A 27,869-nucleotide genomic window follows, 5' to 3' on the forward strand; every position below is an offset into this window, starting at 1 on the left:
CATTGGCTGGTCATACTTGAAAAACAGCCTGGAAATGTGAGTAGAGAATCTTGGCCTTATTTGTTGTTTCTGCTATCCTACGCTTGCTCTCACCTTCCTGAAAGGTGCTTCATCCATTCACTACAGAGTATTTCAGAGTCTTGCTTGCTTCTGTTAACCTCCCAGCATTGAGACTATATTTTGCTGATTTTAAGATGCCAGTACTTCCAGGGCAGCTTGAGAGATATTAACTCCATGTTTATAAAAATCATGTGTGGCACACTGAGGAAGACATTTGTGTACATATATTAAATATCTAATGCTGGAAACAGATGATGGTTTTAAGAGCTGGACGTTTCCCCCCATAGCATACATCAGGAGCGAGAAGCCTGTGAGTTTCCTGATGTTGGATGGTGCTTCCCATTGTCCCTGACCATTGGCTGTGTTGCTGGGGCTGCTAAGAATTGAAGACCAACCACATCTGGAGTGCCATAGATTCCTCACCCAAGTTGTACAGACCTATTTCCTTTGTCTCACTGTTACTTCGGGTCAGACAGGTTGTGCAGCTTTTTTAAAAAACTGAAGAAAGCAACTCAATACCTGTTTTGCCATACATGAGTTTAGGATGACCCTACAACACACCATGAGCTGCAATCCATCTTCCAAAGTAGATCTCTAAAATTGGTTTCTCTTTAGACCTCTTAAAAGGAAAAGAAAATTAAGACCTCTTTGTTTTCAAATTTTCCAAATCTAATGACAAATTAAGAAATCAGAAATTCAGACTCTTAGGAAATGTAGAATCACAATTAGTATTATTTATTAAATTTGCCCAGGGCAACCCAAAGCAACTTACAACCAAAACATGCCTCTTAGCTCTGAAATGAGGGATAGGAAACTTGTGAAGGGGGCAGGAATCTGTGAGAAAGCAACTTGAAATGAAAGTCTCAGAGAAGGATCTTAAACTTACGTGCTTATGATTTGGGCATTATAAATGCTGTTTGCTAAGTGTTCACATTGCACTGTGAGAAAGGTTTGCTTGCAGATAAACATAACCCATTTAAAACCAAATCTAAGGGTGACTTGTATGAGTGCAATATGCACAGCATCATTTCTGATAATAACAGACTCCTATATTTGTATTGAAAATTGATAATCAGTAGTACTGGAAAGCAAGAAGTCTGAGTTAAACATGTTTCCGGCACAGTTTTCATATCTGAGAGTTAGACAAAAATCGTATAGACTTAAAGGCTCTATCACTTACCTCCCTCCACTTTTTTTTTTTGGCTAACAGAAATTTAGCAAAGTAGCATGTAGCATTCCATTCTGGAGGTGTCAATAATTCCTTGCAGGCAGCTGTATTTTACCATTAAAGGACCGATCTTGTTTGTTTTCCCTTTCAGGGCTGATCTGCAAAGTACTGCCAGCTCTTCACCGTTAGGATTCTGGTTTGAGTTGCACAACTTAGCATTTGCAGTTGAGTCAATGACTTGATTTCCTTCTGAAATCAATCTGTGCAACTCCCCCCCCCCAATTGAGTAACTTAATTGGACACCTCTTTCTGGAAGGAGCCCAAGAATCCTAACCCTAAAGTGTTCTCTGTGCTCTGCGCTGGAGCTCTCTTTGGTTAGTCTCCAAGTTCTCTCAAGGCTGCTCACCTGACAGCTGTGTTATGTGATGCCTTTTTATTTGAAAAAGCCGTGCCATTCCAATTTACAATCAGACAGGTCTTTATTTATTTATTTAAACCAACTGTTTGTAAATATACAAATCAAGATGTGTGTAAAAGAGTTTCAGGCTGAATCCGGATCTGGTCAGTCTGCATTAGACCACATGGGCTGGCGAATTATATATATTTTCTTCTTCTCTTGTTAAAACAGGTCCAGATAACTCTCATTTCCCATGACTGCGGTGGACTGACGAAGCGAGATGTCAAGCTGGCTCAGTTTATTGACAAAGCTGCTGCATCTGTCTAACAAATGAATGCCGAAATCATCACAAAATAGCATTTCCTTCAAAATATTTTTCTTTGCATTCTTATGAGATGCTTGTTCAGTCCTCTCTCTCTCTCTCTCTCTCTCTCTCTCTCTCTCTCTCTCTCTCTTTCTTTTTGAAAATTGATTTCAAATTTCTCCATTGCTTCCGGGGCTGAAGAGTAAGGAAAGAGAGATTCCTTAGGCATATCCTCATATCCTGTAATGGAGAAGACACAGATCAACCTGAGAATTGCAGCCCAAATTTCTGATACTGCATTGAATGGTGATAAGCATTATTTGTAACCACAGCTTTTGCTTGATAACTGACCTGTAGTAACTTGCGCATCAAGGGCTGAGAGATTAAAAGGCCCTTTGCAATTCCTATGGGAATCCTGATGCTTTTCAGGCTCACCCATTTCACACTGTAGCTCCTCATGACACCCCCCTCACCCCACCAAAAAGAAGACTCACCTTCCTCATGCATGGGACTGTTGGAGACCAGCCATTACACATGACCTCATTCTGTGCTCAAAGGTCACGTTGCATTCTCGAAAATCATAATGGTTTATGGACTAAAAGAATTGTCCCCACAATCCAGTTAGGCTTAAGTTCCTTTAAGTCACGTTGATTGCATCTTTTTGCCCAATGTGGGACTTGAACCCACCACCCTGAGATTAAGAGTCTCATGCTATGCTGGCAGAGTTTGGAAGTGTGTCCCACCTTGTTCATTGGGGCTTACTCCCTGGATGGGACTGCAGTCTGAGATGACTTTCTTAAAAGACCTGTTAGGTATTTAAGGCATTTGTGTGGTTTTTAAGCAGGGCATTGTAGTAAAATATTTTTCAGTGGGGGGAAAAACAACAGGAAAAAAACTTGTGTTATGAGAGGCAAAAATCATGTGAACATTTGGAATGAGTAAATGGAGTTCTTCTGTAATTTGTTTCTGTGTAATTTTTATTCTGTATCATTGTGATAGTAACAAAGTGCTTTAGCATAAACTGTATATTCTTATTGGAAATTCTTGGATTTATAATGTTCATCTTTATATATGTCCGCCTAAAACAAATTCCTATGGTATTGTTGCCAGATGTCCCATATTTTACAGCCTTGGGGCTATTTGCTTTTAGCATGAGACTGTTTTATGTTTCATCCAGTGAGAAATAAGCAGCAACAACTACATAGATAATATGGCTTAATATATAATAGGCGGATATGTGGGGAGTACAAAGTGAATATGCACATTCAGGATTCCCGCTCCTTGGTTTTTGAAGATATAGGAAGACAAACTAGATTGTCCAGAAAGAATACATAACTGAGATGTTATTGCCTCCCATGATAAAGTAAGCCATTTACTTACTATGAAAACTAACAGGAGATGAAAGTATGCAAACACCTAATGCTCCTGAATTAAGGCTTTGTCTCTGATCTTCAAAACTATTAAGTCACTGTGGAAGCCCAGTTGTGCTCAGTGGGTATCATCATCATCAACATTTCAGATGTTTACCTGCCCCTTCACAATAAAATACAATATTAAAATCAGTTTAGAACCAATTACAAACCACACTGGTGTTCAGTAGAAGGTGAGAGATTGGGAAGAAAAGCAAATGTTGGCACTTTTTCACGATAAGTTCCTTCTCTGTAGGGAGGAAGGGGGTCCTGTGTGAATTGTCACCGCCTACCTCTCCCCTGGCAGGGAGTCAAACTTTCAAGAGGGTACACCTGGTGAGCAGGGCAACCCTCTTGCCAGTCTCTGTTGCCCCCTGAGTACATTATTAGGGCACTCCACTACCTTAAATGATCTAATGTGACACTATGCTCCTATGTATTTCAGTAAATATGCCAATTTCTGGCGCAGTTCAACTAGGTGGACAACATCCTGTCCTCTAGCAGAATAGAGCCAGGCTCTCAGTAGGAAACAGTTCTAGTACGTTTGAGCTAAATTTCCTCCAATCATTCCCTGAATGCGGGGAAGTATTTGTCCTGACTCTGAGCAAGCTGGGACTTGTAGGTAACAGTGCTTAGGATTTCTGAATTGTTTGGATCCAAAATGTTTGGATTCATCTTATTGTTCCTCACCTCTTTCAAGTGGTAGTTTTCTCCTAGTTCATAAATTTGTTCACTACGTCTGTTTCAAATGGGACCGCATATTCCAGATCTTGCACATGCCATTCTAGAACTGTATACTGTATGTGATCTCATAAAGGGAGTGAGTCCACATAGAACATTTCATTCTTATTCCACTAGACTTTCTTGTTCAAATCTCCAGTGCTCCTTAAGGGGCAGGGGGATTAACAGCACCTACAAAGATGGCTGAAAAGGTGGCTGTAGAGTTACCTGAAGAACATCAGCTTATTGACCAGCTATCTTATGAGTATTTTAAGTCCAAATCTGATGTTGATGTGAAACACTATGTGTGGGGATTCAGGTAAGATTTCAGTTGGTTCCTTTTAGCTGTACAGTGGTACCTCGGGTTAAGTACTTAATTCGTTCCGGAGGTCCGTTCTTAACATGAAACTGTTCTTAACCCGAAGCACCACTTTAGCTAATGGGGCCTCCTGCTGCTGCTGCACCGCTGCTGCACTATTTCTGTTCTCATCCTGAAGCAAAGTTCTTAACCCGAGGTACTATTTCTCGGTAACCTGAAGCGTCAGTAACCCAAGGTTCACATGCTGCTTTTTCTTCAGAAGCGGTTCCACAAATGTTGAAGCATGTAATCTGGCCAAATACTGCCTCCTCTGGCTGGCAGTGGCTTTCCAGAGTCTTGGGCACCATCTCTTACTTACGGGATCCTTTGAAGTGGAGATGGCAGGGATTGAACTTGGAGGCATGTTCTCAACCACTGAGCTGCGTGGCTTCTCCCCCAAGCACAGCAGGACAACTCTTTTGGGGCCAGGTTGTTCTGTTGTACTTGCAATTTGGAACATTGAATGACCCAATCGCACCCAGTAGAAAGAGACATTGAATCACATGCCTTGAAGAAGACTTACTGAAAGGAGACAAGGCCAGAACAGTAAATCATACTGGGGCACAAAACGCAGCCTCTTCTGTGTGGGGGTACTTTGGGCTCGCAGGAGGCTTTAATTCAAGGGTGAAGAAACCTGTGGTGGAATACAATTCCCACCAGCCGCTGTCAGCCAGGCCAGTGTTAATGGATGAACCATGGAGGAGTAAGCTGTGTTGAGAGGTTAAGGCCAGTGATGGGGGGTGGGGGTCTGTTGCCAAATGTGGGGTGGGGCTGCTGCGAGGAAACATGCATTTTATCTGCATGGGCTCTTAAAGGCCAAATTAGTTGTTAAATCTATGCGGTGATCACCCCCCCCCTTTTTAGAAAGAAATAAGAGTGGAGAAGTGTATGGAGGTGCTTAACACCCCTTCTATGTTACATGGGATTCAAATCACCTTTGCCACTTCTGAGTTCTCTCTGAAAGTGGCTTTACTTTTGGAAGAAGGGACAGAGATGATCTATAAAACTATTGTTACAGATGCTCATCTGAGCAATGCAAACATGAAATATTATTACCAAACTTGTTGGGTCAACCCAATGAAACAACAATCCGACAAATCTTGCCCTGCTCAGGGCATAGCTTTCCTTTGATAGCTCTCCCTATCCAATGACCAACCCCCTGTTTAATGGTTCCAGCAATCCTGTCTAAATCCAATGGATTTCTCATAGGTACTACTGGGGCATGGTATGAACAACTGGTTTAGATATTGCTTGTTGAAATGAGCAAGTGCTTTTGACATCTCTTGGACTGCTCACACCTTGGGGTCATAGATGGATCGATGAAGATGTCAACCTAGTGTGCAGCTGTAAAAAGAAAAGGCAACCATAGCTAGTAGCCACTGACAGCTTTATCCTCCATAACTTTTTCTATTTGTCTTTCAAAGCCATCCTTGTTGATGGCCATCCTTGCCTCCTGAGAGGAGTCCCTTAGTTTAACTAGGCACTAAATGAATAAATACTTTCATCGGTCCTGAATCTTCCTACATTCAGCTTCATTAGATACCTACAAGTTCTGGTGTTATGAGGGAGAAAAACTTTTCTCGATCTGCTTTCTCCATGCCATGCATAATTTTATAAGCTTTTATCATGTCGCCTCTTATTCACTTTTTCTTTAAACTGAAAAGTCCCAAGCGCTACGCTACTCTAGCCCCATGATCATTTTGGTTGTCCTTTTCCAATCCTTTCCCAACTCTTCAATATCCTTTTTGAGGGGAGGTGACCAGAACTGCACAAATAGAAAAAGTTATGGAGGATCAAGCTGTCAGTGGCTACTAGCTATGGTTGCTATGCTGTGACAGCCAGTAATGCTTCTGAATACCAATTGCTGGAAAACCGCAGGAGGGGAGGGTGCTCTTGTACTTGGGACCTGCTTGAGATTTTATCAGAAGCGTCCGGGGGACCATTGTGAGAACATGATGCTGGAGTAGATGGGCCACTGGCCTGATCCATCAGGCTTGTCTTAAGTTTGGATAACTTAGAATGTTCTGTTTTACAAATTTGTCATTCTCTTTCTCTTTCCAGGAGAAAAGACATTGAGCTATACGAGTTCATTGAAACATTATTCTACCATCCTCTGTTCAAATCAGTTATGATCAGCACCATCACAATCAATGCAATATTTTTGGCCATAGAAACAGATTACAAAGTTCGCTATGAGTCACATTTTTTCCTGGAGGTAACAAGACTCTTGATTGCCTGAACTTTTCATTTTTCTCTATTGTTCTAAAGCCACTTTCTCTCTTCCAGAAGAAGAAGAAGGGAATAAACTGGGGCGGGGCAGGGGGAGAGTGAAGTACAGAGTTTACCTGGCTCTCTCATTCCTTTCTCCTTTTCTTCTTGACTTCAAGTCAAGATATGAGTAATGCCTTATATTATACTCTTGTCAAGCAAAAGCATTAAATCGATGGAATACCTTATTCACTATACCTGACGCCAGCTTGAATTTAGGAATAGGTCCACTATTAATATTGCTCCATAAAGTATGAATTGGAGAAAGTGTAGTATAAATACTAAGGCCAAAATTTAGCTTATGTTTGTTGTGTTAGAGCTCAAATGAAAGCCTCAAGTGAATTGTGAGTTTCAATTGTTATAACAACTCTATACCTATGAGTACGTCCCATTGAACCCAATAGAATTTCACTGTTAGTCATGACCAGGAGAATCAGGGTCTCAGTACTCAAAACATTTCACGTACGTAATCTCAACAATATTTGCAATACCCTATATGGTAGGCCAATATTATTATCCCTAAACACTGGTTCTGATGGTTGTCAGGTAATAGTTTCTCTAATGCTCCTCAGATCGATCTGAGCCATAGATTTTCCATTCATGCACTTAACCACTACATTATGTCAGCTTTTTTACTCTCATTACCACCACCGCTGCTGCAACTATTTGACCCTAGTATTGAACACAGAAGTGACACATTCACTGCTCAGAGAGCTTACTGGTAAGTCGAGAAGAGGTTGAAGGGAGAGGACAAAACAGAGAGTAAGGAATAACAAATGATTAGCAAAAGAGTGCAAGAGTCGAAAATATTAAAAAATAACAATGAGGTTATTACACCATAATATTTCCAGCCTGGCCTTTCACCCTGCAGAGGGCCTTCTTGGTAGTGGCACCCGCCCTGTGGAACGCCCTTCCATCAGATGTCAAGGAAATAAACATCTACCCAACCTTTAGAAGATGTCTGAAGGCAGCCCTGTTTAGGGAAGTTTTTAATGTTTGAAGTTTTATTCTGTTTTTAATGTTCTGTTGGAAGCCGCCCAGAGTGGCTGGGGCAACCCAGCCAGATAGGTGGGGTAGAAATAATAAATTATTATTATTATTATTATTATTATTATTGTTGTTGTTGTTGTTGTTGTTGTTGTTGTTGTTGTTGTTGTTATTATTATTATTATTATTATTATTATTGATGTCCTTGTTTGTGAATTCCAATATTTTACATTACTGAAAAATCTTGTTTACGTTGGGAGAAGAATTTGGATTAGAATAGTTACAAATGCCCTATCAACATGGTTTCAAAACTTAATGGTGATGTAATGGAGCAAGTCTGAGCCTATACTATAAATATTGATAAAACTATCCTGCACCCATTCTATTACATTGAAAGTTTAAACATTTTGCACATGTGGTTCAAGCTATCTCCTGTCTGTAAAATCCGCTAATCCATCAATGGGCTTGCTTCACAAGATGAAAAAACCGCTAGACGAAGAGAATCACAGAATGGATTCTTTTCGTCTTGCGAGGCACCACTGTATCTAGTCCACCATTCTGTTCTCACAGTGGCCAACCAGGTGACTATGGGAAACCTATAAACAGGACTTAACCACACTAACACTCATGATTCTAGCAACTGGTAATCAGAGCCATACTGCATCTAGCTAACACTGGAAGCTACACACACACACACACACACACACACACACACACCCCATGACTAGTACCATTGATAGCCTTATCCTCCATTGGTAGTTATCACTATATATTCAGGTGGAAAAATCCATAACTTAACCATGTGCTGTATGGCTCTCTGTCATACTCTCTTTCCTCTTCATTGATATCACAAATCTCAAATAGCCCTAAACCTGCTGGTAGAATATACTGCATGTTTAGTATGATGGAAACACCTTTTATCTGACAGCTATTTTTGCCCACACTGGTATTCGGTGTTGTTAGTGATATGCCCACCTGCTGATGTTTTGATTGCATTTGTAGGACTCTTCTTTTATAATTGAGCCTGAATAACATTTTGAACTTGAAGTGAGCGCACGGTTAATAATTGCTCTCTCATGATTTAGATGTCCTCTTTAGAAACACTTATCTTTCACACACCTTGGATGTCTTAACTTACATGAAGTCAAGTCAGCTACTGTAGACAAACTCTTTAATTATATATCCCTGTTATGTGGTAGCAGAAAGAGAAGTCTGGCTACTGTCAAGAAGTCCATTCAGCACTTGAAAACATTTTTTCCCCTTCTAATGTCAAGGTTTTGAGAATGGAAGTCAATAAGTTTGCATGCCCTACCTGCACCTTGGGCATTGTGGGAGATGGGCATGCATTTTGCACTTTAATTATCCTACTTGTGCTACACTCCCAAAAGAAAGACATTGTTTATGCCATATATGTAACAGCAGCCTTAAAACCAATGTTAATGTGTCTTTGCTATTATGTTCCCCTTTTGGCTGATCCCTTTGCCTGTTGGCTGGGGAAACCCAGCTAGATGGGTGAAGTATAAATAAATTATTATTACTATTATTACTATTATTACTTATGCATCATTCCAAAATAAATTTCAAACATGTACTTTTCCCATGCGGGAAATAGACCACACCCCACAGGTAATCTTTTAGGGCAAATGTGATTTCCCCGTCCCTTATCTTTCTGACATCCTAGGCCTCTGTACTGTGCCTTTGGGGGAGAGGCAGCAATTCATTTCCCCTCAAAATAATATTTCATACTGAAAATGCTTGTTGGGAAATATTCAGCATGGCCCTACATAAGATTAAGCCTGATGTTGGCCATGTATCTGAAGTTCTTTATTTCTGTAAGAATGAGTCTGTGGTCTACCTAGCAAAAGCCATTTCAGCAGTAACTTCCCTTGTGGTTCAATCACCAAAATAACTCCTCCTAACAATTCACCTTTGTTCCCTTTTCAGGTAGCAGATCTGATTATTGTGGCCATGTATACAGCAGAGTTTCTGATGAACCTTTACCTGGATCCCATTAATTACTGGAAGGATGGTTATAAGCGATTCGATGCGACTGTCCTTTTCATTTCTTACCTCCCATACACCATTAATAGAAGCAACCCGCAAATGCACCATACTGCAATGATGCTCAAAGGATTCCAGTCCCTCCGGGTTCTCAAACTCCTCTTCTACAGCCCAGGGATGATGGTAAATGGATGTGGTTTCATGAGCGGTGAAAAAAGATGTCAGCTGTAAATACAGCTAGACTTTTCCTCTTCCAAACTGCCATCTCCTTCCCCCGCTGAGGATTAATTCCATTCTCTTTTGCTCAGAGGGTGATTCAAATGTGTGAAAAGCACACAGGAAGGAGTTCTTCCTGAATTGGACCATCTCAGGCTGCATTTCTGAATGCTGCCCAGTGTTTTTGCTTTTGAACACCTCCCCCCCCACAGAGAATATTACCATGAATTTTATTTTATTTGCCCTATTAAATGCCAGTTTTCCATTACAGGGATTTATTCATTTATTTTAAATGTGGGGAAGCTTATGTTAATTCCCATACAATTAACCTGGCCCCAAGTTTCATCAGCAGGGAAGGAAACAAATAGTCTCTGTTTCAGAGTAACAGCACAGTCCTATACATCTCTACTCGGAAGTAAGCCCCATGGAGCTCAAATTGTTCTGGACTGTGTGCTGTACTCACTGCTGACATCTGTTGTCAGGATCAGGCAATATTCCTAGTTATTAACATGGTTAAGCTGTGCACGTAAATTCAACGAACAGGGATTGCCCTTTTTACAGCTGAAACTCTAAAAATATGCAAAGAAGATTTGGAAAAGGAATTAAATCATGAAGTGTTGCATTCTTTTGGTTTCATTATTTTCGCAAAGGTAATGCAAATTTTCAATAATAGCATAACATTTATCTGTAGTTTAATAATGTCAAGACACAGAACCTGTAATAGCTGTTATTAATAGCACATGACCAGCTTTCATTTTACAAAATATGTTAAAATCCATTGGCGAAGGATTCTAGGAGATGGTATGAACTGTGTGTTCCCTTCTCCTGCCTGAATTGTGTTTGCCATGTAGAGGGAGCCTGTTTTGTGGATTCTGCTTGTCTGGCCTTGTGTTTTTAGCATTTAAAATGCTACTGAGATGTTACTTGGCAGAACCTGCCCTTGATTAGCTCTTGAACAAAATGAAATGCCTTGAGGTTGCAAACACTTAAATGAAAGCAGATCTGTCAACCTCAGCCTGAGCTCTGGCTCTTCGCAAGCATGTCCTCTTGCCCTTATGTACAACGTTGATTGATCCATGTCACCAGGGGGTGGCTTGTTGCCATCCTTTCTATCCCGACAGCATGAGAACTTTTACTCTTGCAAGATTGAATGTACTGCCCTCGGCTGTACTTGAGGGGCGATTCCAACAGTTTCCACACAAAAAACGCTTATGTCACTGTGGAGATGGCAGTACCGAATTGGTGGCGCATGCCCTTCTGGCTTGCCCTCTTTATAAAGACTTGAGGAATGAGATTATCACCCCTCTTTTATTGTCCATTCTGGGTTGCCCAACCACTGCCACAGTGTCCTTTCTCTTGGCAGATCAAGATGAGCAGGTGACAGCAAAGGTTGCAAGGTTTTTAGCTGGTGCAATCAGAATAAGATCCACTACAGTCATACCTCGGGTTGAAGTTGCTTCAGGTTGAGCATTTTCGGGTTGCGCTCTGCGGCGACCCGGAAGTAACGGAATGTGTTACTTCTGGGTTTTGCCGCTTGTGCATGCGCACTCAAAATGACGTCACGCGCATGCGCAGAAGCGGCGAATTGCGACTCACAGACGTGAGTTGCGTTCGCTTCAGGATGTGAACGGGGCTCCGGAACAGATCCCGTTCACATCCAGAGGTACCACTGTATTTGACTACTGATTCAAAACCCTAAAATGTATTTTATATAATTGACTTTTTATTTGTTTTCTTTGTATATCGTATTGTTGTTTTATTGCTATGGCTGATGCAAATAAAGATTCATTCATTCATTCATTCATTTCTGACAGCATGAGAACCTCTGGGGATGTGGATCAATCAGCATTGTTCACAAGCCTTGCCTCCTACCCTCCTGAACAACCTTGATGGCTTTACATCCCCTGTGGTTCTCATGCTGTCAGGGAAGAGAGAAAGGATGACAGCAACTCACCCTCTCTTGACACGGATCAATCAACATTGTACATAAGGGTGGGAAGCAAAGCTAGTGAAAAGGCAGTCAGGACTCAGATTAAGCTTGGCAGATAAATTTTCACTTAGAGTTTGCAACTAGGGGCAACTTCCTTCTGTTTGTTGATTTGTTCTGATTAACAGGCTGAGGTCTTATGAGGTCACTTACCTCCAAGGTCTTAAAAGAGAGCCCCTCCCCAAATGTCTGCTAATTACTGTATTTACTCGAGTCTAATGTGCTGTTGAATCTAATGTGCACCTTATTTTTCAGAACCTTGAAACCAAAAAAAGTATTTGTTGGCGAATGTAAATGTGCTATCGAATCTAATGTGCACTTTAATTTTTGCAACGTAATTTGGCCAAAAAAGGCGACCATTAGATTCGTGTAAATACAGTAATTAGCAGACATTTGGGGAGGGGCTCTCTAGAAAAGTTGGGTGTTCACAATAGCTACCAATTTAGGGAGATGCTTGATTTTTAAAAAAACTGGGAACCATCTGAGTTTAGTTGAATAGCCAACTGAATTAATTGATAAATGATCTGTTAATCAGTTACAACTAGGGGTGGATGAATCTACGAAGGTCCCATGATCTGCACTATATATTTAAAGTGATATCACACCACTTTAATCAGCCATGGTTTACACCAAAGAATCAGCAAAACTAGTTTGTTAATGGTGTTGAGAGTTGTTAGGAGGCCTCTATGTTCCTCACAGAGCTACACTTCCAGAATGGTTTAACAATCAGCTCCCCTTCCCAGGGAATTCTGAGCTCTATGAGAGAAGAGGGGTATTCTCATTACCCTTAACAATGACTGTTTAAAGAAGTATGATACAGTGGTACCTCGGGTTACATACGCTTCAGGTTACAGACACTTCAGGTTACAGACTCCGCTAACCCAGAAATATTACCTCGGGTTAAGAACTTTGCTTCAGGATGAGAACAGAAATTGTGCTCCAGCGGTGTGGTGGCAGCGGGAGGCCCCATTAGCTAAAGTGGTGCTTCAGGTTAAGAACAGTTTCATGTTAAGAATGGACCTCCAGAATGAATTAAATTCTTAACCTGAGGTACCACTGTACTTTTAAAAATGTGTAGTGAAGATTGCCCCAAATTTGGTTTCTATTCTTGTTTCGTCTTTTCCAACATTAGGTTTGGCTCACCACGTTTCTGCATCATGAAAATTTCTTGGGAATTTTAGTGTGCATTTTCCTAATACATACATTTTTATGCAATTTAGCCTAATGTACACATTTCCCCAAGCAATTATTGTAAGTTATTTTCACTGAAATATTTGCATGTTTATTTCCCCCTAATATATGCATTTATGTGCCCATTTTTTGGTTAGATAACTGGATCACAAAATTCAGAGAAGTGGTGAACTGAAGGATTTTGGTTTGCGTACAGTTTTGGGGGGAGCAAATTAGGTCAGAATAAAAAACCGAATCAAATTTGCCTGTCCCTTTTTGTGTATTGATATAAATAAATAATCCATAAATTTGTTTACTTATAAATCTGCAATCTTTAGCCATTATAAATGTATGCAGGAGTGCACATATATAGGCACATAAATTCTAACACACTGTGTGCCTAAATACTGTTGACTCATGATTTTCTCTGGCAACCTTGGAGGTTTAGTTTTCAGTGGGGAGCTAATGTGTGTAGTGGCTGCTCAGCCGCAAGTTTCTGCTTGTCATTAATTGGCTGGGGAAGTTCACCAGAAGTGGGACATTTATAGGCACAAAGCTCTTATAATGATCACTTTTGAGCCTTTATCCCGCTACTTTTGATCTTGGACTTCAGTTATCACCAGGTTTTTATATGCTAATTATCCAGTGTTTCTGGGGGACAAGGTTGGGATGGGGGTATATAAAACTACCAGCAATTTATAGAAGGTAAATCAGGCATTTCCATTTATCTTTGCTAATAATACTAGAAGAAAGGGATACCCCATATAAAATTGGGAAGAGAGAAAACTGATTTAATGCAGTGTATAATTAACTGGTGGAAGCCTCTTTTTTCAATGTTGAATTGACACTGTACATTTGTATATATTGTATACCAACTCAATTTTTAACATGAGATGGCACAATATAAATACTTTTATAAAGAAGTAAATAGCCACTTCATTGATGCATATCTGAGCACACAGAATTGTATAACCTTGAAGTCAAGTTAGTATTTGGGGGGAACAGACACATTTAAGGCTACAATTCTGTGTACACTTACCTTGACGTAAGCCCCATTGAAGTCAATAGGATTTACTTCTCTGAGTAGACATGCAACCTGTGACTCTATAAATGCAACAGCAGACCACTCATACCTTAGGCCCAGGCAACCCCCCAGGTGCTTAAAGATTTCTCTTTTGAGGAATTGTTTGAGGTTCTTTGTAAGGTTCTCTGCATCCTTTTCCTTTAACCACAACACAGGTAAAATATTAGACTTGGGATTTTGGCCCAAAGTAGTGTGACAATTCCCTGTGTTGCTAAGGAAAGCAGTCATCCCCCCCCCCAATATATTTGTGTTTTACTGATAACTGCTCCTGCCCCGAAAGATGTAGGAGGTTGCATTATAGTTTATTAACTGCTGTGTAAATTACTTTTTAGCAAAGAAATGGAATTTAAGGCATGAAAAGCCCACAACACCTTCTTAGTATGGTTCCCTTTTATTAATTAAAAAAACAACCACCACCAAACTCATTACAATTTTCTGCCTCCCACCTTGGTGCAATAAATTTCCACCTTGAGGATATAATTTCCTCATTGGTATTCCACACAGAGAAGTTATGTTAAGAAACAATCCTGATGAGGATGCATGCTCTGTTTATCTGCCTTTTGGTTTGAAATTAAATGTTTAGAATGCCCAGTTCTGAAAACGACCTTTTAGGATGATGTACTGAGGATTAATCTCCATGCAGTTTACAAGATGGAGAGGCACAAAGCCTCTTCTTAACGACAGGAACCGCTGTGAATTTTTGAAGGCGTAGATGAGGAATGTAAAGATGGATGTGAGGGTAGCAAAGTTATTGGATGCCGGTATTCAAGGGGTGCTTGCTGGCCTGTTGCTACCACCGGCATTTTACAGCTCTCCTTAAGGGAGGCTGACTTTTTAAAGATTGTATCCAAATCCCTGATTGACTGGAGCACCATTACATCGCTTTATAAAAACGTCCCATGCTGTGGAGTGTAAATGGGTTTGTTCCTTCTCATTTTGAGGGCCAGTTCTATTGCCATGATTAAGAGCCTGATCGTGCAAGGTGCTAAGCACCCCCCCTTTTGTGGGGGCATTTATTTATTTGCATATCACTTTTAAAGGCATCATCCTTCTCTGCATTGATCCTGTGTCCAGGCAGGGAGACCTTTCTCCTGCGCCCCTACCCTTGGTCACTACACCAGTCCAGCATTATGGATTCTTTTGGACTACAGTTCCCATCACCCCTGACCACTGGTCTTGCTAGCTAGGGATGATGGGAGTTGTAGTCCAAAAAAACCAGCTGGCCACCCAAGTTTGGGAAAGACTTATCTAGAGTAATAAATGGCTAGACCAACAACAGCTTGAAAGTGGGTGACTTTAGCTCCCTGCACCTTGGCCATCAGTTACCGGGAGTGTGAATAGAGTCTAAATAATCCATTGTGTGGAGGTAGCCAACATTTATAGAGTGGCTTGAATCTAAAAGACACACTGGCATGAATGGAAGACACTTCTGTTTGTGCAATTTCTGATAATCCCCCCTCTCACTACACCACTCATGAACTGTTCCTGAAAGTCACCTAACCCTCAAAAGTAGATTTCAGCACAATCAACACAATGGAGGTGTGAATGGAAAGGCCCATTATGCAAGCAGAAATCTGCTTGCGGTTCTCTGAAAGAAAGATGTCATGCTTAGCACCAGCAGTATAGCTGGAGTAACTGATGCTTCCCTAACCTGAATTACTAACCCCATGTAGACTTGTCACAGTAAGAAGGGAAGTAATAACTTCTCAATCCCACATAGAGTTGTCACAGTCAAAAGGGAAGTAGTTACTTCTCAAGGAACCTTCCTTCCATAACAAAGCCACTACAGTACTGTTGACTGCATGCATCAGTAATGTTTATTATGAAACAGATGTGGGTCTTGTTGGTCTTTTGCACTACGAGAACTCCTGCTTAATATGCCCCTAGAGGAAGCACCGAAAAGCACAGGGTCACTGGGTAAGAACTCTAAACAGAATGAACTCATATAAAGTGCTACAAATTACATCAGAATGTACACTAGACTCTCTGAGGAACGGATGGGAATACTGACTTGGGAATACCGCTTGAGTCAGACTGTTGGTCATGGATCTTGGCCAAGATCACAAACATTTCTATTAACTCAAAACTACAGAAGACTCCGCACTGCTTGAGTATTATATTACTCCAGAGACTGACTAAAGAATGAGCTGGCTGCCTTCCTTTCACTACAGAAAGCATACCGATGCCAAATACAAATGCCAAAGGGGTTCTTATATAATCTGCTGGTCCTTTTAAGACAAACATCTGTGACTGCCAACACTGTCTCATACTTCAGATCCCAAATCCATTTGTTGGTCTGTTCAGGTGTCAGTTCCTGGTTAGTGGGTTTGTGCAAAGCCAGGATAAGATGCTCATCTGCCTTTCCTGCGTGGCAAAGGAATTTGCTTTGTGCCGTTAGATCAAGGCTATAGTCAGTTTGGCAGTTCCCATGCCTAGTAGAAGGACTTGTAACTGGTGTCAGTAACTCCAGATGCAGCCATGTCTCAGACTCAGAATGCTGTACCTGGGAACCCATTCTTCAGTACAAAACACAAGTACATGGTGTCATTTACAAATGATCCCCATGGATGAATTTTGTCACTTTTGCCTAGCACATAAAGAAAGGCTGGGCTCTTCTCTCGTTCCCCTGCAGCCCTTGTGGCCCCAAAGCTCTGTTCAGGGGGACTGGGGGACACCTCCAGAGCAGCAGGAGAAACAGCACAGAGGGTTGCAGGTGAGGAGCAATGCTGGTGAGACTTTGGATCTTCCCATTGGTGAGATCCTTTGCTGGATCTTGGTCCCATCCATGAATGAAAGGATCTCTTCCGTTGCAGAAGCCTGGTTAGGATCCAAGCTGTGATCAATATCTGGAAATGGGTCAAGCGAAAGCTACCCCATTAGATGAGTGGAAGTCATTCACAAATGATGCTATGTGTGCTGCTGTTTTGTTCCTCTGGAATCAGTTATCAAACACAAAAGGGGACGAAAGGCCTGAAATAAATTTTAGGACTGCTGGTTCTTTTTGAGTGTATCCACCCATGCCCTGCCACTGATGACTTCACTCCATGAAACAGAAGCTCTGATTGAAATGGAAAGGAAGATCCCCAACCCTACTTCCTACCTGATTTTTTTTAATAAACTTTTTTCTTCACATAATGTAAATTTGGATTCACTTGCTTTTCTTTTCTCTCTCTTCCCACTCTGCCCAGGTCCTGGTGGCAGCCCTGGCCGAAACTGCCAAAAATGTGATCTACGTTCTGGTGCTGTTGTTCCTGCTCATGTTTATCTTTGCAATTCTGGGTCAGGGTTTGTATGGAGACCCCGACCACGGAGACACACGTAACTGGGGCACCCTAGCAGCTGCCTTTTTCACTCTTTTCAGTTTAGTGACGGTAATTATCCATTCTTGGTTAGCTCTGTCCCACATTGCTTTTCTATAATGGCAAAATCAATTTGAATAGAAACTATTTCAGGGTGTAACTAGGTCTAGATATGTTATGTTTCAAGGTTTTTTCTTATTTTAAGGACAAAGGTAGTTTCTGGGAGTGGTCTACTTAAGATGAGGAACATGGTTCTGGTGATGGTTGCTTAAGTTTCCCCTTGCCATTGTTTCACTCATTCAAAAATCCTCCCTAGAGATGCTGTTTGTCCCATAAAGCAAAACATGCTGGTATCACACTGTGCTATTGAACACTTGAGTGTGTCTTCAGCTATTTTTCAGAAGACTGTAGAGTGGGTGCAGTTTGCATCTCATCCCCATCGTTATCCCTGATAAGTATTTTGCCAATGAACCTAATTTTCCTTCAATGTTCCCCACAATATCTGGACAAACATTGAGAACAGTTTTGTGGCTTCCCTCCCCCCATAATCAATTGTCCTCCCCCATGTTTATCTTTGTGCACATATAGTGCAAACACACCAAGATGGGCCCCAGAACAAAGAGGGGTAATAATGTGAAATGGGACAAGGACAACAGCATGATCAAGATCTCAGAGACAATAATGATTGCCCCAAACAATTCCTGCATGAAGCAGTGGGTTGGGCTGATTACTGCCAAAGGATCTTCTGATTCTGTCAAATTACTATTAATTAGTAAGAGCAGTTGTTTTAAATCTGAAAGTATAGGCATGGGTCAGTGTGTGTGTGTGTGTGTGTTGGGAAGAATGTATTGCATTGCAGAAGGCAGAAAGGCAAAAAAACCAACCAAACCAAACCTTCAGTCTTGTTAATTTCATTGCTGCCACCAGGTCAATATCTTCTACCACCATGGGCCCTCAGCCGCCTGCACTAAACAGTCTTCTAAGCTTTCCCCTATACCATAGAATGGTTTGGCACTTAGCTTGGGGTGAAAAACAAGCTCACAGACCACCCCCCCAAAAAAAACCCCAACCTTTAATTAAGGTTTTAGTAAAGCAATGTGAGGAAATTATTTTAGATTTTTAATATATATATACAGAGAGAGAGATAAATGCACCTGAGATAAATGTACCTGTTCTAGACTGTTTCCCCAACCAAGCCAATGCTTATGAATCTGTAACCCCCTGCTTATATAGGTTCCCCTGTGCCCATATGCTGACTCGTTCTGTTGTAGTGCCCCTTTGAGCTGCCAAACATTTTCTAGTGTTCCAGCACTGTTAGTGTTTCAGCCTTTTTGCTCTCTTGCAGCTTTTCAACTGCTCAAATCTCTATCTCTTCTCATCTTTTCATCTCTTAAGTTAACTACGCTATTTTCCAACTCAACTTATGCACAATATTTTCACGCCTCTTCCCAATCTTTTAGCCAGTTGGAAGGAGAGAAGATTCCTGGTTAAGTTTCTATCTCCCATAATTGCCAGGTTCCTCTGTGCAGAGCTTCCCTGCGTACATTTAACGTTCTTCAGAACTTTTACCCCTCTTGTCCCAAAAAGCCTCCAACACTAAGCAACTGCTTTACAATCGGAGTCTTACAACCCCAAATTAAATCACTATGATTTATATGAAACTTGGTTGATTCTTCTTTAGAGTTTAATCACTGATCTGATGACCTTTCAGGTTGATGGCTGGACAGACTTGCAGGATGAACTGGATGCCAAAAAATTTGTTTCAAGCCGGACATTCACAATAGTGTTCATTCTCCTGGGATTTTTTGTGTTTTTCAATATGTTTATTGCCGTTGTTATCATGGATATTCAGGTAACTTGCCTTTGTGTGGCAGAGATATCAATTTTATCTCTGTATAAATTCATTTGTTTGATAACCAGCACTTACAGAGTTCCCACAAAACTGCTGTACATGTGAACTATTTGTGACTGAAAGTCTGCTCTGATTAGTGAATTTTAGTCTAAATCCTATGTCTAATTTTCATCCAGTTTAGGCATATATTTTATCTATATACTGCAAAATGGGTATAGTGACACACGTGATTTAGATCTGTCATAGTCCTACTGCAAGCTGAAAATTCTTGTGGGACGAACATTAACACCCAAAGTGTAAATAAAAAAATCCTTCCAGTAGCACCTATAAGACCAACTAAGTTAGTTCTTGGTATGAGCTTTCGTGTGCAAGCACACTTCTTCAGATACACACTGTGTATCTGAAGAAGTGTGCTTGCACACGAAAGCTCATACCAAGCTCTTACCAAGAACTAACTTAGTTGGTCTTATAGGTGCTACTGGAAGGATTTTTTTATTTTGACTATGGCAGACCAACACGGCTACCTATCTGTAACTGGACCCAAAGTGTATACAGTCACACCTTGGAAGTTGAATGGAATCCGTTCTGGAAGTCTGTTCGATTTCCAAAACATTCAGAAACCAAAGCATGGCTTTTGATTGGCTGCAGGAAGCTCCTGTAGCCAATTGGAAGCCACAGAAGCCCTGCTGGACGTTCGGCTTCCAGAGAATGTTTGCAAACGTTCCAGGTTTCCAGCGTTCAGGAAACACTTCCAGGTTTCCAGCATTCGGGAGCCAAAACGTCCGAGTACAAAGGTATTCGGGATCCAAAGTACGACTGTATAAACAATTACTTCAAATATATTGATGCTGTTACTTCTGCAGAATGATATATCACTACTTTGGCATGAAGTACAAAGGATATGGTTATGAACTGGGCTGCTCTACTATACAAAGTATCTAGAACAGTTTGTCTACCAGTAATAAATGCTGATTAATGGGATATCCAAGGCAGAGGATCACCTTGGCTCTGTACTTAAGGAGGCAGGGAAGGGTGTAAGGAGAGGGATTACACATATCTTATTCTTTTACTGGTTGAGAAAATAAAATTTCCTGACGATGTAGTAAATGAACAGGAGCTTTGTCTCAAGATATTCTATCACCCTTTGTTTCGATACAACCAGGGGACAACTGATGAATATGAGCAAAAGCTTAAAGCAGAAAGGCATGCTGCTCTGATGGCAAAAAAGCAGTCCATTCTGAAAAGACAACAGGACGAAATAAAGGCATTACTGAATCAGCAGGTTAGCACATAATAATGTTACGTTGCATTAAGGGCATACTTTTTAGTAGATGATTCCCATTCAGTTAGGTAAAGGTAAAGGGACCCCTGACCATTAGGTCCAGTTGTGGCCGACTCTGGGGTTGCGGCGCTCATCTCGCTTTACTGGCTGAGGGAGCCGGCATACAGCTTCCGGGTCATGTGGCCAGCATGACTAAGCTGCTTCTGGCGAACCAGAGCAATGCATGGAAACGCCGTTTACCTTCCCGCCGGAGCGGTACCTATTTATCTACTTGCACTTTGATGTACTTTCGAACTGCTAGGTTGGCAGGAGCAGGGACCGAGCAACGGGAGCTCACCCCATTGCGGGGATTTGAACCGCCGAACTTCTGATTGGCAAGCTCAAGAGGCTCAGTGGTTTAACCCACAGCACCATTCAGTTAGTCTCCATTAATTCACAAAGAATGAATAACCGACCAAGAAAATAACCCACCTGTGGAGAATTTTAAAAGTAGACCAAGTTGTAGATTTTCATGTCATTTAATGCTCAGACTGAAGTTGTTCATTTAGCTTATAAAGTGGGAAAGCCACAGCTGTGCTCCACTCTGTGGGCCACAGAGCCCAACGCTGTACAGAATGTTGGGTCCAGAGAAAGCCTGCTCCCTTTTAAGGTGGAACGGAAATATCTTAACACATTATACCTAGCTTTCAAGCTATAAAATCTAAATGGACTATTGAAATTGTCCGAGCATATTCAAGTGTTGGTCTTGTAGCTGGTTAGGGCTGGGATTGTTACATCTCCTGAATGAACTAGCTGTGGCTTATTAATTTTAGTTAATAGGCTTTTTGACCGCTTTTAAGGCAATATTGCATCCCAAAGCAGATATACAACTACATATCCATAAAACCCAAGAACAAAACTATTTAAAACAATGCAGATATCCAGTTCTATTCCCAAAATATACTAGTTTGCATACCAGGAAAGAAATGGCTTACCTAACTCTGAAGAACAGCATTCATTATCCTAGATTGAAAAATGGTTATTAAGGCCTGTTTAAAATTAACGAGGGATGGAGCCTTGGGCATCTGTGGCAGAGAGCAAGGAAGGCAAGTCCCCTCTGCCGCTGGATGAACTGAAGTATCCAATTCCCAGCTTTTATTTTTATTTTTTCCTGTTTCAGGCATCTGTAAAACCCGAGATGTGATGCAACATGTGTTTTCCTTTTTTTTGTGAGAAACTAACCTGCTCCCACCTCTAGGGGTTTTTGGCCAATGAATGAAGTCATAGCAGTGACTGACATTTAAGAAATCAGATCTAGACAATTAGACAAAGAGAAGGCTAGCTACCACCACTAAGTCTCCAGAACTACCAGAGATGGTAGACCTGTTCTCTCATGCTAATTATGTATGTTTATTTATCCCCTGCCCCGCACATGAAACATTCCTGCAGATGCCCATGGATAGAACTTGCCTCACTTGGAATCAAGTTCCATAAATTGGGAAGTGTATTTCTTAAGCTTTCTTATAATTTATACATACACATCCCTTACTCACACATTCACTCATATCTTCATATGCAACGGAGTTCCGTTGACCCTTTTTGAAATCTGAAGGATCCTACACAGGGCTTTTTTTCCGACTGGAACTCAGTTCTGGCACCTCTCAAGTGGACACCATTGCCATTAATAAGAGAACAAGGCAGGCATGCATTGTGAGATCCAGACACCTCTTTTTCTAGAAAAAAAGCACAGATCCTACAGATTTTGGAAGGCATGCAGAAAGGGGGCCATGCAGGGATGCGAGGAGCTCCTTGGGAAACATGGTGCTCAGCAACTTCCTAGATGTCTATGACTCCTCCCTGACAAAACCCAAACAGTCTCAGTAATGGAATATGGACAAACTTTGTAAAGTTTCTAAAGGGCTACCCATATGGTGCCCTTTTTAAATCCCACAAAACTTCTCCCAGAAATTCAAGGGTAAGATGTACCAGTCCTGATCTGGATGTGACTTCTGTTACTTTAAAACATAGGTGGGGCACCTCATAGACGGGGATTATTTCCATATGTGGTGGACCTGTGATAAGGTTAAAAATTTTTGGGAATCAATCTATAATGAACTCAAAAAAATATTTAGGTATACCTTCCCCAAAAGACCGGAAGAGTGCCTATTAGGTTTAATAGGAGCAGAAATTAAAATGCGAGACCAAAATCTATTTATGTATGCTACGGCTGCTGCAAGAACCCTCCTGGCCCAAGGATGGAAAACACAAGACATACCAACCATCCAGGAGTGGCAGGTGAAGTTGACAGAATATGCAGAACTTGCCAAATTGTCAGGGAGGATCCGGGACCAGGAAGATCATAGATACCAAAATAATTGGAGTAAATTTATTGAATACTTAAAGAAGAATTGCAAAGAGGTTAAGACACTAGCAGGATTGACATAATACCTCCAATGTACTATAGTATTATTGTGAGAATGATGTGCGCGATAGAAAGGGGTCAAATATACCAATTGTTGGGAGGGAGGGAAGTCACGACTCGGCAGAGTCAAAGGGAATGTATGGTATTATTATGGTTTGTTGGAAAAGATTATGTAAGGAAAACAATACAAATTTACTTTAAAAAAAACAACATAGGTGGTGCACCTCAAGCCTGAGGGCCACATACAGCCCTCAAGTTATCACTGTCTGGCCCGCAGAACATTCTCCAGGCCACACTCCTCCCAGGCCACCTTTTGTACCCTGAACACTTGTGCCTGACTAGAATGTGCTCTTGAACTTGATAATGCCTCGTGCTTGTCTCTATGGAGGACATATAGGGGATATGTTTTTGTGTGTAGAAACTCGCTTCCCATTCAAAGGTAAGCATTCACATTTGCTGCTCTGCGTCCTTTCCCCTCTGGCCCTGCCCATCACTGCCACATGGGTACCAGAAGGTTGTCCCCTGGGCTGAAAAATGTCCCACCCCTACACCTCTACCTGCTTTAAAACATCAAAAAACTCACCCCCTTTCCAATGTTGCTTTTTTGACTTTTGTGGAAGTTGTTGGGAGTATAACCAGCTCTGTGAAGCCACTGGCATTAAACCGGTTGCGCTGGCATTAAACCGGTTGCCTGTCTTTTCACACCAGAAATCAACAGAATATCGAACCTTTGATGAAATGGTGGAAAGCTTCAAGAAAACCCTGTTTCACACAGATCCCATGATCTTAGAAGATTTTTGTTGCAGCCTGCCATTCATCGATCTATATTTGTCATCTTTGGATCGTCAGGACGCCACAATTTATAAGTATGCAACACTTCCTAAGTCAACCATTATAAGAGTTTGATCACGTTCATATTAATAGTTATTTCACTGCAGCCAATGCTAATTATTTTAAATCCATAACACTCCTTAACTCCTGTAATGTTTGTACTGAGATCTAACAGAAAGGGTCTTTTAAAGTGTGTGGCATTGTTTCCTAAATACTGTGAAGTTAATGAATTCTAAATGTTGGTGGGAAATGGTATGACTGAATGCTTCCAAGGGGGCAAAAGCATTCCTTGCATGTAGAAAGCTAGAACTTCAAGGCGATGGGTTCTGGGATAATCTTCCCAATCTTCCTAAATGCAAGGAATTTTTGAAATGGAAGGCAGTCTAGTGTTTGAAATGGTCTTGCCATAGGAGAGGTGTAAAACTTGGTTTTTTTTGTGTTTGAATCATGTTTAACAGCTTTCTGATTATTTCAAACATGTAAAAATTGCAAGAACAGAAGCTTCCCAGTCAGGATATTTCTGTTCAAAACAAGGAATGAATGAAAAAGTGCATTGTAGACTCTTGTTCCTAGCAAATGCATGAACAATATAGAAGGCACAGCTTTCTGAATAAGCCCTACAAATACCTTAATGCTAGCCATTTAGAATTAGAAGAATGAAGCTTTGGAAATGATTAAAGATCACACTTGAATATTTAGTCACATTTTAAACTCTGTTTTGCCAACTGATGCATATGGATCTTGTGATAATTTGTTTCTACTGATGAAAATGTGGCAGATCTTTGGAGGAGACTTAAGAGGCTGAATGTAAGAAGCCACTGGGGCTGTTTCTTGCACCTTGGAAACATTGCTTCCAGGATCCAAAAATATGTGATCGTGTAAATCTGTGTGTGATGAATGTTATATTGTTCTTTATTTTAAAATAATTCTAAGCTGCTTTTATATTTAAGAAAATGCATCAAATGACTTGCTAAAAACAACAATACTATAACTCAAAGCAGCAGAAAGAAGCAATAAATAAAATTTTAGACTGATGGGATCAATATATAAACTCACACCGTCCATACAATACATCTGCTTTGTATGCAGAAGGTCTAAGGTTCCATCCCTGGCATCTCTAGGTAGGACCGGGAAACATTCCTGTCTGAAACCCCAAAAAGCCGTTGCCAGTCAGTGTAGACAATACCAAACAACATGGACCAATGTGAAGAGTTCCCAAATGCCCTCTCCAAATTGAGTACAGTGGTACCTTGGGTTACAAATGCTTCAGGTTACATATGCTTCAGGTTGCAGACTCTGCTAACCCAGAAATATTACCTCGGGTTAAGAACTTTGCTTCAGGATGAGAACAGAAATCGCGCAGCGGTGGCAGCGGGAGGCCCCATTAGCTAAAGTGGTACCTCAGGTTAAGAAAAGTTTCATGTTAAGAATGGACCTCCGGAACGAATTAAGTACTTAACCTGAGGTGCCACTGTAATTGGACAGTAAAAAGGGAAAGGCAGTTCAATGTTAGCAAGTGTAAATTGAAGCATGTTGGGGAGGAGGAATCCCAATGAGGTCTGAACTGATGGTGACTGACTAGGAACAAGGCTTGAGACTGTAGCTCAATGAAGATGTTGACCAAGTGTATGGCGGCAGCAGTGAAAAAAGCAAATTTCATGTTAGGGATTGTTAGGAAAGGGATTGAAAAGAAAACTTCTATGATCGTAATTCTGTTATACAAATCTAATGCACAACAGCACTTGGAATATTGTGCTTCCTTCTGGTTGCCTCACCTAAAAAATAAAAATACTGTGGAGTTGGGAAAAGTCCAGAAAAGGACAACCCAAATGATCGAGGGAATGGAGAAACTTCCCTATGAGGAAAGGTTACAGCATTTGGGTCTTTTGGACTTAGAGAAAAGGAGAGTGAAGGGTGACCTGATAGAAGTTTATTAAAAGTGGCTAGAGGAACTTTTTCTCCTTCTCTCCTAACATGATAACTCCTGGACATCCAGTGAGGCTGAATGCTGGAAGATTCATGACAGATAAACGAAAACACTTCTTCCCACAGTTAAGCTATGGAACTTGCACCTGCAGGAGGCAGTCATAGCTACTAACTTGGATGGCCTTAGAAGAGGATTAGATAAATTCATGGGGCATCAAGACTGTCAACAGCTACTAGCCATGTCGGCTATGCTCCACCTCTGTTGTCCGAGGCAGTGTGCCTCTGAAGTGGTTGCTGGGAATCAAAGGGAGGAGAGAGGGCTCTTGTGTCCGGGTCCTGCTTGCGGGTTTCACCACAGGCACCTGGTTGGCCACTGTGAGAACAGAATGCTGGACCAGATGGGCCACGGGTCCACTGACCCAGCAGGGTGTTCTTATGTTCTCGAGACCCGTTGTAGCATCATGAAATGATCATTGCATGTCTTTTGCTTGTTTTCTCATTCCAGGCTGCAAAAATTGTATTATGAAATCGTTGCCGTTTTGACTAATATGCTGCAAGAAGCAGACGAAAAGCCTTTGCAGAGCCTGCAGACTCGTAGGTGAAGACCTGAGTTTCCTGCTACCTAACAAAAAAGTGTGTTTTTCCCCATTTGAAAAATCTCGTGCAATTAGCAAAATGAATGGAAGAACTTCCATGAACTTGCAGCAGAGCTAGAGTTTTACTTTGTCTGTATTCACATCTTAGGAAATATAAACGTAATTTGGCTGCTTTGCTAATACATCCTTGTGTTTGCGGCTGTATCTCTTTCTATCTTTATAGGCTTAGGTCAAACTGTTAGATCATATCGTGTGATTTTTCCTGAGGCCATGTGGAAGCTTTTAACTGGTAAACCCAGATGTGTTGCAAACTAATGGAGTCATTCCGTGTGTGTAGGAGAGTCTTTTGGTTGCTGTGGGGAAGGGGAAGGATCCCATGACTGTGTGCAATTTTGTTTCTCACAGCACAGAGCTCAAACAAGGGCCTGGGCCATGACCACCACCTATAGCAGCCTTCTCCAACATCTAGTGCCTTCCAGATGTTTTGGACTACAAGTCCCATCAGCTCCAGGCAGCATGGGCCACAGTCAGGGATGGTGGGACTTCTACCCCAAAACAACTGGAAGGCACCAGGTTGGGGAAGACTTACTCAACTCAAAGGGCACATATGAACAATTGGAGTGCATGGTAGCATTTGGGTTCCTGAATGCATGTTGTCTCTTGAAACTTCTCTTAAGCTGGTGTGCATTTGATTTACCATGTGCCCAGTTGACATGGGTTAGGCACTGATGTGAATTCTGGATTCTTGGTGCCACAATGGAGATGATGATGTCAACACAGTTGGAGCCATGAATTGCCCTCAAGGTGAGATGCTTCATTTCTGTGACTTCCTCAACATACATGTATATTTTCTGGAACTTTCAAGTTAAATAATTCTGTGGATATATTCACATTCATTTAAAGGGAAAACACGCATACACACATATACATCCAACTTTATCAGGTTATTTCTCAAATAACAGCCAGTCTTGGGTTTCCAGTATCTCAAATCTCCATACTTTGCATCTGATTACTAATGAAGATTTCATGCTTCAGAAACAACAGTTTATGTTGTAAGATTCTGTAAAGGCTGGGATCCTTTGTGTTTGTTTATACAAGAGAATTCTGTTTCCTTGGAGGCTGGTGGAAGCAACTCAGTCTTAATGTAGTGTATACGCAGGGGCCTATACCATAACTATTCCAAATGTATCCTTTATGCCACAAGGAAAATGTGTGCAGCATATTTAGAGCGGGGATGGTCAACGTGATACCCTGCAGATGCTGTTGAACTCCCAACTCTCATCAGCCCCCGCCAACATGGTCTATAGTCAGAAATTATGGGAGTTGTCATCCATAATATCTGGAGGGCACCAAGTTGGGCTACCCCTGGGTTACAGCAAGCGCTACTGCAGAGAAAGAGTCTAGCTGATATACTGTGACTTCCCAGCTATCTTGAGAGGCAATGCTATACTTGGAAGGGAATCAGTTGAAACACATGCTTGGGATTATACACTTAGCCATTTTGGACAAGATGGAAAAGATTCTCTTTAGTGATTAAGTCCATTATTTTGGAG

At 41.3% G+C, this 27,869-nt stretch overlaps 2 protein-coding genes and 2 long non-coding RNA genes across 4 annotated transcripts in view; 2 read left to right on the plus strand and 2 right to left on the minus strand.

Moving 5' to 3' along the window:
• PCBD2 (pterin-4 alpha-carbinolamine dehydratase 2) overlaps positions 1–2,888 on the plus strand; it is a 33,228-nt gene extending 30,340 nt beyond the window's left edge. Inside the window, exon 4 of the mRNA XM_083488257.1 lies at positions 1,857–2,888. Coding sequence (XP_083344383.1) covers positions 1,857–1,952 — 96 coding nt within the window. The 3' untranslated portion in view covers positions 1,953–2,888. The remainder of the gene's footprint in view (positions 1–1,856) is intronic.
• On the minus strand, positions 2,035–4,118 carry LOC310699771. Its single transcript, XR_014522235.1, has 2 exons — positions 4,029–4,118; positions 2,035–3,462 (listed from the first exon to the last, which is right to left on the minus strand). It is a non-coding gene; the product is annotated as an uncharacterized lncRNA (long non-coding RNA).
• Positions 4,119–4,165: 47 nt separating this feature from the next.
• On the plus strand, positions 4,166–26,500 carry CATSPER3 (cation channel sperm associated 3). The gene is made up of 8 exons (XM_083488210.1): positions 4,166–4,377; positions 6,478–6,631; positions 9,616–9,855; positions 17,318–17,500; positions 19,140–19,280; positions 20,443–20,562; positions 23,672–23,829; positions 26,226–26,500. Exons 1-8 carry the CDS (start codon positions 4,259–4,261, stop codon positions 26,320–26,322), a joined length of 1,212 nt encoding a protein of 403 aa, XP_083344336.1. The 5' UTR covers positions 4,166–4,258; the 3' UTR covers positions 26,323–26,500.
• On the minus strand, positions 20,985–23,665 carry LOC310699768. The gene is made up of 3 exons (XR_014522231.1): positions 23,188–23,665; positions 21,235–22,578; positions 20,985–21,196 (listed from the first exon to the last, which is right to left on the minus strand). It is a non-coding gene; the product is annotated as an uncharacterized lncRNA (long non-coding RNA).
• Positions 26,501–27,869: the final 1,369 nt, after the last annotated feature.

The sequence above is a fragment of the Podarcis liolepis genome (genome assembly GCF_965112155.1).
Source record: "Podarcis liolepis genome assembly, chromosome: 2".
NCBI classification, from domain to species: domain Eukaryota; kingdom Metazoa; phylum Chordata; class Lepidosauria; order Squamata; family Lacertidae; genus Podarcis; species Podarcis liolepis.

Excerpts from the sequence above, each read along its gene's own strand:
- CATSPER3 (XM_083488210.1), top strand. The coding sequence starts at position 4,259 with ATGGCTGAAAAGGTGGCTGTAGAGTTACCTGAAGAACATCAGCTTATT. Across the intron at positions 6,632-9,615 it reads AGTCACATTTTTTCCTGGAG|GTAGCAGATCTGATTATTGT; the intron begins GTAACAAGACTC and ends TTCCCTTTTCAG. Across the intron at positions 23,830-26,225 it reads CAGGACGCCACAATTTATAA|GCTGCAAAAATTGTATTATG; the intron begins GTATGCAACACT and ends TTCTCATTCCAG.